Genomic DNA, 15,863 nt, shown 5'->3' with positions numbered 1-15,863 from the left:
AGAAGGTGCTTGACCCATGCCAGAAAACTCAGCTCCCGATCTAGTTAAAGCTTGTTTTCTCGCAAGTGGAAGAGTGAGCAACACGTAGAGCTGCTTCTTCATTAGGCTGTCTTGGCAATTAGGATCGCAGATCCCAGGTCCGATACATAGAACTCAAATTATGTGACCACTAGCTATAAATACATGATTTTGTACTGAAACGGAATTATAATTACATTGTTCACACAGTGTGACATCTTAAAAACTGCAGTAAATTTACAGTCACATCCTGAAAAAAAACATCAGATGTACATGTCATTCAGAAGAGACAGTTTGGAGGCTATATACATATACAGAATAATATACAATTCATCCAAAACATACACCTGTGCATAGAGAACTGGATAAAGAAAAACTCAATTTCACTTTGTTTGACCTGCACACGTTTCATTTCCACTGCTGTGCAGAAGACTGCAACCCTACTTTTGTGTTAATGTAATTTCTTTTGATTAAAGTTTCCAACTCTTTGTGTGACAGAAGTTAAAAGTGGGTGCTATGGACTGGAAATAAGGTCAACGAAGGCGCGCAACCAAAGCATTCTGGTTAAATAATAAGCGGTTCTGATGAAGAGAGACCAAAGCCGGGTTCATCATTTTGTCTATTTTGCAGTATATGGAAGTGTCATCACAGTACACACTGTCGAATATCCCTGAGGAAAACAACACCTTTTTTCTGCTTCTTGCTGCTGACACATATTTGCAACATTCAGTATTGTGGTTCTGCCCTCATGAGGAATTATCTGATTTTTTTTTTTTTTCTGATTTTCTCAGATGGCAAAAAGCACATGAAATGACACAACAGCTATTTGAAAAGCTTTTTTTTTTTTTTTTCTTTTTGCAAGAATATTCTTATTGAACTTTTCTTTGTAACATTTGATAAAGGATCTGGCACTGCTAAAGCATGTGCGAACTCCTGCAATAGTACTTGTGAGGATACGGTATATGTTGATGTTGCTATTTTTCCACACGCGGGAACACACACAAGCAAAAGTATACAGTCAAAGTGACAGACAGACAACCACACACTCTACTAGTCCTGCCGCTGCCATGTGTGAACATCTGGCAAAGCATAAGCTCTCCATTAGCTGCTTGAGAGTCGCTGCTGTCGCACAGCCAGCACCACCCGTGCATACAAAACCAGGTTGGGGCTGCAGCCTGAGCGTGGCTATTTTAGACTTTGTTATTATTCTAGGTCTGGGCGTATGATGCAAGCAATTTCCTGATGTAAGCAATCACAAATGAAGAGTGGATTATGGATTAGAGTGTCTCCGGTGTTCTTGATAGCATAAGTGGGTGCTCTCTAAGGTCTCTGTTGGCAAAATGGATTATCTGCTGCTCCCCACGAAATAACTTTCTCCCTTTTTTTTTCCAGCAGTTCAGAACCCACTCGGTGCATTCCATTAGCAAAATGATTTTGTAGTACGGGAGGGGCTGAGGGCTCTAAGTCCATATCTGAAGCAGTAGGAATAATCCATGAATTGTTGTGGACGGGAGCTCATCTAAACTAACAAAGCTGGTCTGTGGCCGTTAGGCAGCATGACCTTTACAAGGGAAGAGCTATGGATCTTCTGCTTTCTGCTACCAGGCGAAGAATCAAATGTGAAGCTCGCGCTGCACATCAGAGTTGATTTGTTTAGTGGAACTGACCTAAGCAGGAACACACCATGTTGAATCCAGATAAGTTAAAAAGTCATGTACTTGGGTTTTATGCCCCCAGGATACTAAAATATAGAGAGGGATGCTGAGCATGTGGATTAGCTGATCTCGTCTCTCTCTCTCTGTAAATTACATTGTAGGGTGTTCATGTTGTTTTGTCTTAAGATCTTTTTTTTTTTGCATTTCCCCTTAACTGGATACCGACAGTTAAGATACAGGCACTACATATGGGGAGACAGAGAGGGAGACAGGTACGACGATGCAACAATGATCCCCGGCTAAGGTCGCACAATGGCCATTAATATGGCACGTGTCCTAATCACTGGGCCACCAGGACACCCCAGTTCCTGTTATTTTGTACACACACCCTGATAAAATGCTAAACATGAAAAAGTATAACCTGAAAAATTTGGGTTGAATCACATCCCCTCTGACGGCCATAAGAAAAAACGGTAGCAATTTGTTGCAGGACTACAGAGAGTCGAAGTGAAACTGGAAATTCCAGGTTGTGTTGCAGAAATAAGGAAACCTCATTCGAGTTCAATGTAAAAACACAAAATACTAAAAATCCAGCTTTGGAGCACAGCCTTGCTCAACAGCATGCTGTGTGGCTCCTCCATATCTCTTCAAAATGACGGTACAGTAAATTCTAACAAAAAGACTAACAATATAATAAAGTATTATCGTGGCTTAATTGTCAGCATCTTAACAGAATGAGGCATGTCAAGAGACGGTCGCTAGTGCAGACTTGGCTTTGACAGCGGATGGACATGCGGGGCTGAACAGTGTATAGATAACAGTTAAAAAGCTGACATTAAAAAATGACATTAGACTTTACTTAGCGCTCGTGAATATTACTGACAAAGGAAACGCCAACACTTGCGATGAGATAAACACCTGCGCTGCTGCACTGATACATTTTCCTGAATTTCCTTTGAATGCTAACAAATAAACTTTGTTCAGATCACAAAGGGTTCAGCTTATAATAGCAAGTGCCGTACTGGATGGTAATTTATCTTAAAATATATTGGACAGAACAGCAGCTAGCCCAGGGGTGATGTTGGGACTTCAGCTCTGTATTGAATTGTATAAAATAATGCAGGTGTTATTGTGTCCAGCCCAATGAAAGTCACCATTATATAATTGTAATGATACAGGGGTGATCTTTACATTTAAACTTGAATGGTCCAATCTCAACTGAAGGATTGTGGTATCATCTACATGTTGTGACGATAATGGTTTATATGAATACCTCTAAACTGTATTGCATTTAAATTCAAAATAGTGGTATATTTCACTGAAAGTTCATATTTCAGTGATGACCATACTCCACAGTACAATACCTATACCGTGTCTACCTTATATGACTGTTGGACCAGTGAATTAAGCCTTCATACTCAGTTCATGTTCAATGTGCTGTAGATGCCTCATAAATCATTCATGACCAGATGCTGCATTTAGTATTTTTCTTATCAAGCTTTTGTTAGCCTTGTCTTCTCCGAGATCATTTCTTCTGGAGAAACTGATCATTTAGAGCAAACAAAGAACAAACAAATGAAAATCCTTCGTACCACAGAGGTGAGATCTCACTCTGGCCGGTTTTGGATGTGTTTCTGCATTTCAGGATCATGATCATGTCCACTTTTCCAGCCTTTATCTTTTCGAAACATCTGGGAAGCCCCTTACACTAATGCTCACCCTTATCATCTTACCAGTTTGCTCTATCACTTTGACATTTTCATCCAGATTTACTGAAACTTTGCGAATGCCGTCAGATGAGCATACAGGCTTTTAGACATCTGCGCTGCTGTCATCCTATATCCTCTGGAAAATCCACACCCATCACATGATTGTTTGTATCACGTGGTGGCTGGATATATCAGGTCATATCCAGGATTTTGTTTTTAGGACTCATCAAGACAAGAAAAATAAACTGTTATATCACCCAATTATTATTTATGTTTTGCTTCCAGACCTAATTTCATTGTATAGGATGTCTGGGTTTACTGAACATTAACATTTTTAAAGGCTAGATGAGATATAACACAGATTGCTGTTTATGTTGAATTTCGCATTGTGTGGACTTTCATTCTGCTTCGACTTGAATTTGTGAAGCGTAGTGCACAAGTTAAAAAAAAGGTTTTGTGACATTTTAGGAATTAATTCTTTAATTTTATGATAACAAGTACCACTGAGAAATTACAGTCATATACTACTAAACTGTTTTCCCAATTATGTTGTGGTGGCAACATAATCTCTAGCTGGACTTTTTGTTTTTTGTTTTTTCTTGTTTTTTTTTAAATGAAAGAACGAATGAATGAAGCACTACATGTAGTTGCCAGGAGGTGGTTGGAGTGGATGGCAAGTGAACAAAGCGCATGACTGTCACAGAAGAGACCGGGGCCCCGCATCCACAGTCATATCTGTGGTTAGGTTTAGGTAACGAAAACACTTTGGTTGCGGTTAGGGAAAGACTGTGGTTTTGGTTAAATGTAAAAAAACACATTGATAAACCAGACCATAATCTTTCCCTAACCTTAACCGAGTGCTGTGAGTGCCGAAACATTACCATCAAAAAGTTTAATAATGCTGTAGTCACTACAAATGGATATTGTAGTGCAACATCCATTGCAGCTAATTTAAAGGAATCTCCGTGGTCTATAATAAAGTCTTTAAAAATTGCCTTAAAAACCAATCATAAAGATCAACAATTCCAGGATTAATATGTCTTGTATGAAAACAAATATTGTAATTATATCCAGTTTTACATGATGAACGGTGCTGAATAACATCCAGTTTAAAATCCTTGCAGAAGAACACATTTGGAACCACGGCCGGATTAACCTTCTAGGGGGCCCCTGGGAAAAAAATGTGTTGTTGGGCCCCAGTTGACCCCCACTGTACACAGCAGTTTCTTTATTTCCCCCGGCAACCAGAAACCAGCCAGTGCTGTAGAGCTGAAATAATTAGATGATTAATCAAATAGTTGATTGACAAAAAAATTGACTCAAAAGTAAATATTTACCAGTTTTCCCTTTTTTCTATTATGGTAAACGCAACAGCTTTCTTTCAAAACAAGCAATTTGAGTACATTATTATCTTGTTTTGCACTATTTTCTGACATGTTATACAATGGACAATCAATTGATACATAAAGAAAATAATTGTAGTAGTAGGAGTAGTCACAACTGATTGCCTATTGTAATTCAGTGGTGCAAATTTCTTACAAATTTAAGATTAATCAAGTTATGTAGACCAAATGATGTGGAGTAAACCTGGGGCTTTTGGGGCCCCTGGACAGTTGCCCTTTTTTCCCGGTCAGTAGCCCGGCCTTGTTTGGAACATGATGGAGGGTGTTAGTAAAGAGGTACTTTAGCTCATCTGTTAGAGCTGTGTGTGTGTGTGTGTGTGTGTGTGTGTGTGTGTGTGTGTGTGTGTGTGTGTGTGTGTGGTTGCGGGGGGAGCACTGTTTTACAGTATACCCACATACAGGTCAGGTAGGGGAGATAGACAGACAGACAGAAAAGACTTAGGTAGAGAGACACAAAGAAGTGGATGGGTGGGATTTCAACCAATGATTACCAGAGTAGCGCTTTGAGAGATTGCCCTGGAAAAACCCTGCAGCAGTTTCCCCCTCCTTCTCTAAGGTTTAAAGCCTTAGCCATAACTTCACAGACAGACGACTGCCATTCAGTGAGGTTGTTGTCTGTTTGGAAACTGAACATTTCTATTCTTAGAAATGATATAACTAGAGGGACACAGTGAGAAAAAACGATTAACTGCTGTGGAGGCTTTTTTTTTTTTCATATCAATAATGGTTCCCAAATTATGTTTTGTTGCGTACACAGTCAGAGAAAAACCCACATATCCTCACACATGCACACCGATTCCCTCTCTTCTCTCCTCACTCTTCATCATCATGCTAACCCTGCGTGTTTCACTCGGCAGGAGACAGAGAGGCTCATTGTTATTCCACAAAGGTCGGCTGATCTCAGTCAAATCTGTCTGTGCCTCGTTCCTCATTCCACATCATTCCCTCATTGTTTGGCTCCCAGGAATTCGCGAAATCTCTCATCTTTGGGATCTACTGGAAATGTGGGAAATCTGTGAGTGAAGCCCTCTCCCTGGGGGATTCCTTACTCGAGCTGCGTCAAAGTGTGAAGGGGAAAGCTGAGCAAAGACGGAGAGGGAGACAGACAGAGGAAGCTTTTACTCTCCTCCGAGCTCCTGAGGGCTACAGAGCCAGAGCTGTTCTAATATTGAGAGAAAATGCCTGGCTAAGCTGGGTTTGGTTTTTTGCTCGGTTATTATGTGTCACTGGAGGCGGAGTGAAGAGAGTAGCTGGCCTCTCCTTGAAGGAAGCATGTGTCTCTCCTTGAACAACCAGAGCTCATCAATAAGTGATGCCCTGTCTCTTCCAGTCCATCAGACAGATGGAAGAGCTGCCTTGATTTGTTTTAGAAGACAGTACCCAACACAAGTGTGTCTCTATTCTCCCTCGCTTCCTCAGATGACATCCCTTGTTCTCCTAAACTTGGTGCTTTTATAGGTTTTCAGGCTGTTTTTCCCGCTCCCAGAAAAGAGTTTGGGGCCACTCTGAAATAAATGACACGACTGCAGTTGTCCCATTGCCCTTTGCCTCTCTGTCCTGTGACTCTGGCTCAATACATTCCAGCAGTCGGAAGACAACCGAGAGCTACGATAGGGTTTTTTTTTGTTTTGTTTTTTGTTTTGTGTTGTTTTTGGCCACGCTGAAACATAATCCCATTTCACAGTGCCATGCAGCCACGCCAAAATAATCACTTGACGGGAGTTGAAAGTGATTACCACTGTTCACTCTTATCTGCAATGAGTGCAGAGAATATCGTCCAACAACAACAACAACTGCTCGCCTCTGTGATGCCGGGCCAAGTGAGGAGCAGATATGGGGGGTTACGTACAAAAGATGCATGCACTGTAAGTCGATTCGCATGGCTAAGTAATTAGAACAGTGGTCCATCCCTGTTCACACACAGCCTGCATATTTAACAATCCCTCCTGTAGACATACAGTTTGTGAATGGTAGAGAGACGCCACATTGGGCTTCGGGATAAGTCATAATCATCTGGTAGGATTCCAAATAAATAGCATTAATTTAGCATTTATCATAAATTAATGTTTTTGATTCAAAACTGTTTCGCTGCTAATTCCCAAAGTATATTTATTAATGCTAACGCTAACAGTAATGCTGGTATCTGTGCAGACCAAAGCGAAACAGTTCTTTTTGCAATATCCTGATAAATAAGATCAAAACAAATCCTATATAAATAAAAAGTACTTAATAGTTTTGTGCATAAATGCAAATTTTTCTGTTTGTTCAGCACAGTTTCCGCTGACCCGATGGCAAAAATATTCCCTTTTCATGTCAAGTAAAACTTTTGACTCCAAATTTCATGCCACACATACGGTATCTCACTCACGGACGTGTCAGCATGGCGAACACTCGCTGTCACGGGGCCTCGAGCCCCCAGGCTTCCAGCTGAAGGACGGTCTCACTACTCACTACATCAGCCCACCGCTTAGCCTTTCTCCTGACAGCAGCTGCGAAATGAGTGCGTTTCCTCACCTGATTGTCAGACATGACATAGAGAGAGTTCCTGTCCAGGGAGAAGGCCATGTCCCGGAGGATGGCGCCGCTATCCTTCATCACAGTCACTGTCTCGTACAGCACTCCTCCCTCCAGAGTGCCGTCCACCCTGATCTACAGACACACAGAAAAACACAGGGACAGTGACAGTGACTTCCGTGCTGCAGGACACAGTGACTGAATGGTTACTGTACATTTGTCGAGTCGTATGTGTCCTCTACTGTATATCTTTATGCTTTGTGGAAACTTCCACTGTTCCTCCAAAACACTGGTGTTATGAGGAAATTTTCTTTTATTGTCAACCTAATAAGATATAAGTAAAAAAAAAAAAAAAATGTTTTCAGCCGAATGACCAGCCATTTTACTTTTATTTTGTAAAGTTTGGTATGTTTTCACAATTGCATAACATTGAGTTCAGTATTTTGGGAATCAAAAAGCACAAGAAGTCTATACACAGTAGTCAGGCAATTTCTCCAGAAATCCCAACAGTACAAAACATTCACTTGCTCATGCCACTTACATTTTGTTCTATTGTGAGAAATAGACATATCCTAAAATAACTTACCAGCTTTAAATATACTCTCTTAGGTATGGCAATCAATCAGAACATTAGCTAATTAACGGAGAAGCTGCTTACAGTATGTGGAATGAACCACAAAACAGCGTTTTCATTTGTATATGAAGCAGAAGTACTTGGAAACAGAACTTCACAGCTACAACTTCATACATTATATACAGGTATATAAAAAGCGGGTTAAGAAAAACTTTCAACAATCAACATTGTTTAGGGAATGTACTTAGTGTTTTACTAGGAGGTATAGTAAATAAATAGATCATTATCAATTTCATCTCTGTGTCCAGTACAGAGATCCAAGATTTGTTTAGCCTAGCTTAGCACAAAGTCTGAAAGCAGGGGGAACTGCTAGCCTCCACCAAAAAAAGGAAGTTAGTTATCATTTGGTTTTTTCACTCGAGTTTCCTGTGGTTTCCTAGTACTGTATGTGCTGTTTTTTATTATATTATATTTTACTCTTGTGTACTCCGATGAAGGTCTGTGAGACTGAAAGCGTACACAGTAAACTGGGTGTGCGTGTTGGCGTTGGAGATAAGTGTATAGTTGCTTTGACTTCTTTTCATTTCACGACACGTTTTGCATCCAGCCACATTCTTGACTTGTGGTGCTGTTGCAGTAGCTCCAAAAGTATCTTCATTAGTGCCACCCAAAAACAGTAAATTCATTGTAAAGGTGAGGCTGAGAAAAGGAAATAAAGATTGATCTGCTGCTCCTCATTCAGTCGCCCAGTTGGCCAGTGCAACTCTGACCCAAATCCACCCCCGAGGTTCCAGCCATGACGCAGATGAGTTTTGAAACATGTTCAGTGAGCTCGGCCTTAATTTGACTTTGGAATGACTTTCAGGCAGCAATTTTTGGGGGCTCATTAAATGCAAGCATGGAGAACAGATGCCCACTGGTGAAGGGTTTTTTTAGTTCTCTTCTCCCACCTCTGCCTACAAACAAGATGTGCTGTTGCAGTGAAGCAAACAAATAAGCAGGTCTGTCTTTGTAGTAAGTGGCTTACTGATGTTAGAGCTGTTTAAAGGCAGCCTTGTGAAGACGTGGAAATGCATGGAAAAATATGAAATGGTGAGAAAGCACGAAAACCCTTTGTTATTGCCAATATAAACTACCCGTTTGTAGTACTCCCTACATAATGAAAGTGTTTTAACTTTCTTTTACTAGCCACAAAGACAAACCTCATTTGTTTGGTTTAGATTGCACAACCATTGCAAAATGTGTTTTTCACCACACAAAAAAAAACTAGGCAGTGCTTCTTCAGTTTTTTCTTTCAAAAAAGTACCTTTATTTGTATTCATAAAACCCATCTTTTACCATTGGTGCAGGAATGACGGGGATTGCATCATACAGTAATGATAACGTGACACTTGAAATCTAAGTCAGAAGTGTGAAATGAGAGAGCAAAGCCTGAATAAAGCATGATAGCTAGAGAAAAAAATCCTCATTAGCTTTTGCAAACCCAGGTCGAAGCCCTATTTAAATTCCAGGGAGATTGGATCATTAACCATGTGATGCAATTACAGTAATGCTGAATTAATTTTTCAATCATAATAATTAAAATAAATGCAGGATAATTAGGAATCGGAGCAGAGATTTGTGTAAGTGTTGCGAAACATCTGCAGTGCGATTATACCAGTTGTCCCTGCATGCATCCTCGCCACCAGACTCGCCACCCAAATCAAATTTGACTGCAGAAGATTTTGAATGAGTGCCAGGTCTAGCTTCCACACATGGTGGCAGAGCCTCAGCAGTCTCTCAATCAGGACAGTCAATCAATACAAACTGATTGCATGATTGGATCCCATGGGCACCAAAACTTCATCAATCAATCACGCCTCCACCTTCCAGGCAGCTGTGCCTCTCCAACCGTCAGCATTGCCTGCCAAGAATGAAGAAGGGAGGGAAAAAATCTGTGCATACATGTGTGTGTGAGTGTGTGTGTGTGTGTGTGTGTGTGTGTGTGTGTGTGTGTGTGTGTGTGTGTGTGTGTTGGCTTATGTGGGTGGGAGGGTAAATAGTGTGGGGTTACGAGGAGGGTGGGGTGTCATCTTCCACATATAAAAACAACCAAAGTAACAAGCACAATAGTTGCATGGGATGTGTGCCTGTTGATTCCAGATCACAAAAAGACACAGTTTGCCTCTCACCGGTCAGACTGTCATTACCTCGACACCGTGCAAAATCCTATCCTTTAAATAGTTATTTCATAAACCGATTTATCTCGGAGCTAAGCTTCTTTCTCTCTCGCCCATTGTCTGTTTTCTTTCTCTTGCCCCATCTTCTCTCTTGCTCCTACTCTTCCTCCTCCTCCTCCTCCTCCTCCTTGTCCTTTTGCTCCTCTTGTACCACAGTCCCACGCAGTAATGGAGCCAGTTTACATGATTTTTTTCCCACAATACTCATTTCATAAATAGCACAGATAGAAACCAGAGCACGTAAGCCTTTCTGTGGTGAAACCATTTGTAAATATCAATGTATGATGAAGCTGACCTAGGGCCAGGGGAGCAGGGATGAACTCAGATTCTCAAAAGCTGACCCATCGTGACCAATTTTTGGTGCTTGATTTCTGTGGATTTAAAAGTGGTTTTATCATTTAAAACAGGGCTGACCAGGCAGAACCCCCCCAGGAGAACAACAGGTTCTCAATCTCTCCTTAAGCCCCACAGCTCCATAATGAGAGTAAGGCGGGTTTAATTGGTTTTATAATCAGCCTGCTTGTAGGAGATGACACACAATGTTGCAAACACACACTCACTCACTCACTTAGGCACACAGGCAGGAAAACAAAGACACATACGCACTCAGTTGTCAGTTAGTTTTAGCTAGGTGTACCTAATAAAATGACAAGTGATTGTAACTTGTATACAAACACACTTACACACTGAGCACTCACTCTTTTGTTGCTTGCTCTCATTAAATTTGTAGTTGTAGTTTTGTGCATGATCACTTGTTCGATCATTGCACTACCATTGGTTTTGTCAGATCAGGAACACGCACCCAATATGCAACAATCCATATGGTGCAATGTTAGGCCCCATTTGCACTTGTCCCTTTAACTATCAGAAGTCAGATGAGATTGAATACATTTTTGTTTAAACTTTGCCGCATGTATGCATTTCCATTGTCCAGATCATAAGTATGATAGCACTATCCTGGTTTTCCCATGCAAATGCTGACCAGGGTTGGACCTCCTCCAGTCCAGAGGGTGGGGGTAATGTACCTGAAGCTACTTGGTAAATACCAAAAACACCAAAAGAGGAATAGCTTCTGCAGTTTAGCAGCTTAATTACAACGATAACAGTTAAGCTTACTAGCTAGAATTTATAAATAAAAAGTCATGAACTACAGCAAGAAGAAAATTGTATCATCTGGCCTTTACAGTCTGTGATATATATGTCATGTATATGTTACAAAAGCTCAGCGCGCCTTTTGTACAATCTTGAGTGGGAAATCACTTTTAGGGGGGGAAAACGGCTAAATTTAGTCTTTCAGTGTCACTTCAGGTGCTGCGGTCACAGGAGACAGACTTTTAGTAGGTATTTCCACAGAGCATTTCTGTAGTTGCACTCCAACATCGAGCAAGAATGCGGCAACGAGATTTCAATCCACCTCGAGTACTTGACGGTTGCATTTGCGCTTAGCTATCTGATATCAAAAAAATCTATCTGATCCTGCCCAAGATGGAAGAAGTGACTGAATGTAAATTAGGTCATATTTAAGTAGTTAAAATATCACTTTAAGGTCAGTATCAAGGACTGCATATTTTCCAAAAAACTTCAGTAAACCTCCTTTTAAAATTAAAGCAGATTCTCCCTGTGTGGTCTATGTCACATAACAGAAGAACTGAACTGATTTGCCATTAATACCACATGTTCATATGACCTCAGTTAGCTTCTCATTTCATTCCCTCTTCCCAGTGTGTCACAGCTGATGAGGATATATATTTAACCCATGAAAAATATTTAAGAAGATAACAGCAATATCCTCGCTGCTGCTGAAATTCCCTTGCAGAACCTGCGATGGATATAAACAACCAAGCTTAGTATGGCTTCCACAAACAGATATGCAACCTTAGCCCATGTGCTCTTAAAAAAAAAACAGCCTCCCTTCCTCGTGGCTCGGTTTGCATCTTAAGTGCTTAGCTGCACTCTCATCCTGTGAAAGCAAAAGAAAACAAAAAACCTCAGACTTCTAAGATGTCACTTGGCTTGAGCCGGGTTGGCGTCGTTGCCAAGCTGCCAGAACTTGCACGAGGAATAAACTCACCAAAATGTCTCTCCTGTGAGTATCAACATATGGGATTAATAAAGAGTCATTTCAGGAGATGATTTTATTCATGCTGAGAGGAAGCATACATGTAAATGTCCCTGAACCTCAGATTTTCTGCTGCGGATTGGGAAACCTTGTAAGTAGATGATTGTTATGTTTATGCGGCAATGGCTATCCAAGCTTAAAAAACTGTGTCCATATGTGGCCAGCTGGTCTGTGCCCTCCAAATTCACCCAACTAACTTAAACATATGGATGATGAGCCAGGAGGCATGGAGCACTCTGTTCAACCAATCATTCCCAATCTGTCACTCGGACAAGGTTTTGTCTGTCCCTGAAGACCAGTCTGTCCAACTTGAACCAGACACAAGGAGGTTGGTTTATTTCTTCTACAACAGACTTCTCTTCGTCTTGTCATTTTGCTGGAAATCGATGTGTCCTGCTGCAAGCAAACATCTGATTTACAGTAAAGTATTGTTTTTGATATAAAATCACCAAAAGTTGGTTGCCGCCGTAGCTAACCTGGTAGAGCACCATACTTCAAGGCTGAGTCATTACTACAGTGCCCGGGTTCAAATCCACTTAAAAATCCTGTCTCTCTCTACTGTCGCTATCCAATAAAGCAGAAATGCCAAAAAAATAATTAAAAAAAGATAAATACATAAAACCACCAAAAGTAAAGAAGTTAAAATTTGGCAGGAAACCACACATAAATCCTCCATTACACTGGAAAAGGGCACAGAATGAAAATACACGCAAGACTAGATCTAAAGTACACAGACTGTAAGCAAGACAGATTTTGGCAAAGAATTCACAGTGGATGCTCCCAGGCTTTGCTCAATATTGTGACAAGGGGCATGCAGCGACATAAGGTCCAGACAACTGGCCACCTTTAGGGTTGAGTGGCCGTGCATATGGTCCAATCGTGGATGACAGCCGAGGAGAGCGGGCATTGATTAGCCCATATATCCATCACGGCTCTGTGAATGCTAATGAGACAAAGCTCAGGGTAGAGCCGAGCCGCAGCGGCTAATGAAAACGAAGAGCATTCAGGGGACGAGGGGTCACCGAGGTGGTGATGGGTATTACAGGACACGACAAATCCTTCAGCCATGACATTAACTACAGTCGCAAAGAGCGGCAAATTGATCACAGACACTAGATAAGCTGTATGCTGGCAAGTGCCCATACCTAAATGTGATTACCAGCTGGGTCAGAGGAGAGGTCACGGTGTCTGAGAATGTGTGTGTGTCCGTGCATGTGTGTTTTTCAGGGTTATTATTTAAAGCCTTCCAGTTGCAGCAGCCAAATATTTAGTTCACGCTAACCTTCAGCTGCATGGCCAGCTTCCAGGTCTCCATACCACATTTTCTACAACTCGACCACAGTCTCCTCTGAGTCTCTTCATATTCACTTCTTTTCTCTCTCCTCGAGGACATGGTTTCCTGTTCTCTGTTTCCTGTCCTCCTCCATACGGCCCCCATTCCTCCAACCATTCCCATTGTTTGTCAGGTTCCCATGGCCCACCAACAAAAGCAGTGGGAGGGGGACAGTGGAACAATTCATGGCACCCGTATGGTCTTCATTTTCCTGACCGCAATGCAGTCACAGTCCTCTCGCGTGTTACCATTTGTGTGACCGAGCAGGAGAAAGAAAAGAAAGTGAGGACAAAGGCCGTCGGAAAAAGAGATGGAGCTGCTAAATAAAGCTCTAGTCAGGAAAGGCAAGAAGTTGAACACCTTTACGAGTTATGACAAAATTCTCTTAATACCATTTACTATTTCAGCTGTACTAAGACATCTAATAGCGATCCCTCTGAAGACTTTTACCCCTTAGGCCCAGCAGCCTTCATGCAGTTATGAAAATCTTTTCAATTTAGCCTTTCAAACACACCTATTCTGCCAGTGTCCCTCCCCTCCTCTGAAACTCAATTTCTAATGATTTCAATCACCAAATCTCCCCTTCTTGGCCCCCCTTAGAAACTGTGACTTTGAAAAGTCCAAGTCATTTATCCACGCACTGGAGAATTTCCCCAACCGGTCAACTCTCAATAAGCTTTAATGAATCCACTATTTGCACATGAGAGTATTTGACTAAGGCTTTATTTGCCATGAGCTTAACATTTTCAACCATTTCTGGGGAAATACTACCACTGAGTAACTGCAGCCACTGAGGCAATGTGCTGGTCCATGTTTATTTCGCTCAGCACTGCACCCCCTTCATATTACAGCATGTGTATCCACCAAAATATATTTACCAGCACTGAGATAGTTCTCTTACAATGATCAAATAGTAAAGGCATCAGTGGCTTGCTCAAGAGCAGTATTGAGGCAGCTCAAGTTTCTGATGCTTCACTTAAAGGACAGTCTCTAAAACCACTACCCAAGCCTTCCAGGCAGTCGAAAGCATTCACGACCTCAGGTGAAGTCTTCTGGCACGAATTAAAGGATTAATCATATATTAAAAATATTTCTGCAATTTCTCTCTGGCAGCTATGATACCCTTGATTTCCCTCTGAATTGGGATATACACGAAACACTAATACAACCAGAAACTAGGAAAATCTTGGCATAGAGCTGCACAATCTTCTTAATACACTCACTATGTTAGAGAAGCATCAGGTTTCACTCCGTGTGCCATTGTAGTCCTTTTGAGCATTACCGTGCTCTGCAGAAACATTTCCACAGAAAATCAATTCCACTCAACACCTGTTATGTGTTTGAGGCTGCCACAAGGTAAGCAAAGACATAAAGTCATTTTACACTGTGTTTGCTGCATACTTACTTGCTAGGCCACAGTAGCATACGGACAAAAATCTGCTGTCTTTACTACAGAAAGAGAAATAGAATACAACACCTGGGGAAATCAGGACCAGTGTTTGTTGTACTATAGTTTTTGGAGCTGGCTTGGTAATACCCACTGATCATTAGATATACAAATCTAAAGTCATGTACAAAAGTAATTCTTTTCATAGTCAAATAAAATAGTCTGGGATGATGTAAACAGAGCGTCACAGCAGTTCTGGCAGGCACAGAATTAGTCTTATAATCAAAGTGCAAGTTCCATACACCCTCTACTCACATATGACCAGCCTACCTCTATTGCTGAGATACCTCAGTAATCTTCTGGTTTTCTGTCAAAAACCATTTCCACTGCATACCTTCTGATTACTGTGATCGTCGCTCTCTATCAGAGTGAATGAAAGAATTTGTACGCGGTAACTGCATGGCAGTTAGTCTCCTACTCATTAATTACACATGGTGAACCTTCGCGAGGTTGCTCTAATGCACAAAGCGGATGAAAAATTAAAAACAGAGGAGGATTGTAAACTATTACTGTCAGGAATATAATACAATACAGCTTGATCATGTACATCTGTTTAATGTTGCGGGGGTGCTATCAACAGGTGAAATCTGACAATGAGCTATAAAAATCAAAACCTATGCCACGGGCATCTACGACGGGATTCTTGTTAACCACTTATGTGGGTATAAATCCAGCTTTAAAACAAGCACTGCGTCCTTGATGCTGCACCACTTGCTATTCATTCTTATTTTTGTAAATTATGAATATCTTTGTTGATTTGAATAGTGTTGTTCAGTTCATTCAGTTCATAGGCTTTGTCTGCAGTTCAGTAATAACATCAGTCTCTTTCTGTTTCAAGTTTCTTTCAGTTCAGTACAAAACTAGCCATAGAT

General features: G+C 41.1%; 1 protein-coding gene across 1 annotated transcript in view; it reads right to left on the bottom strand.

Moving 5' to 3' along the window:
• The window catches only part of LOC120783194 (plexin-A2-like), a 63,210-nt gene that overhangs the window by 37,412 nt on the left and 9,935 nt on the right, over positions 1–15,863 (bottom strand). The window contains exon 3 of the mRNA XM_040115993.1: positions 7,300–7,434. Within this exon, the coding sequence (XP_039971927.1) occupies positions 7,300–7,434 (135 nt within the window). The remainder of the gene's footprint in view (positions 1–7,299; positions 7,435–15,863) is intronic.

The sequence above is a fragment of the Xiphias gladius genome, chromosome 21 (genome assembly GCF_016859285.1).
Source record: "Xiphias gladius isolate SHS-SW01 ecotype Sanya breed wild chromosome 21, ASM1685928v1, whole genome shotgun sequence".
NCBI lineage: Eukaryota > Metazoa > Chordata > Actinopteri > Istiophoriformes > Xiphiidae > Xiphias > Xiphias gladius.
Note: the sequence above shows the minus strand (reverse complement) of the source record. Positions and strands in the feature narration are given on the sequence as shown.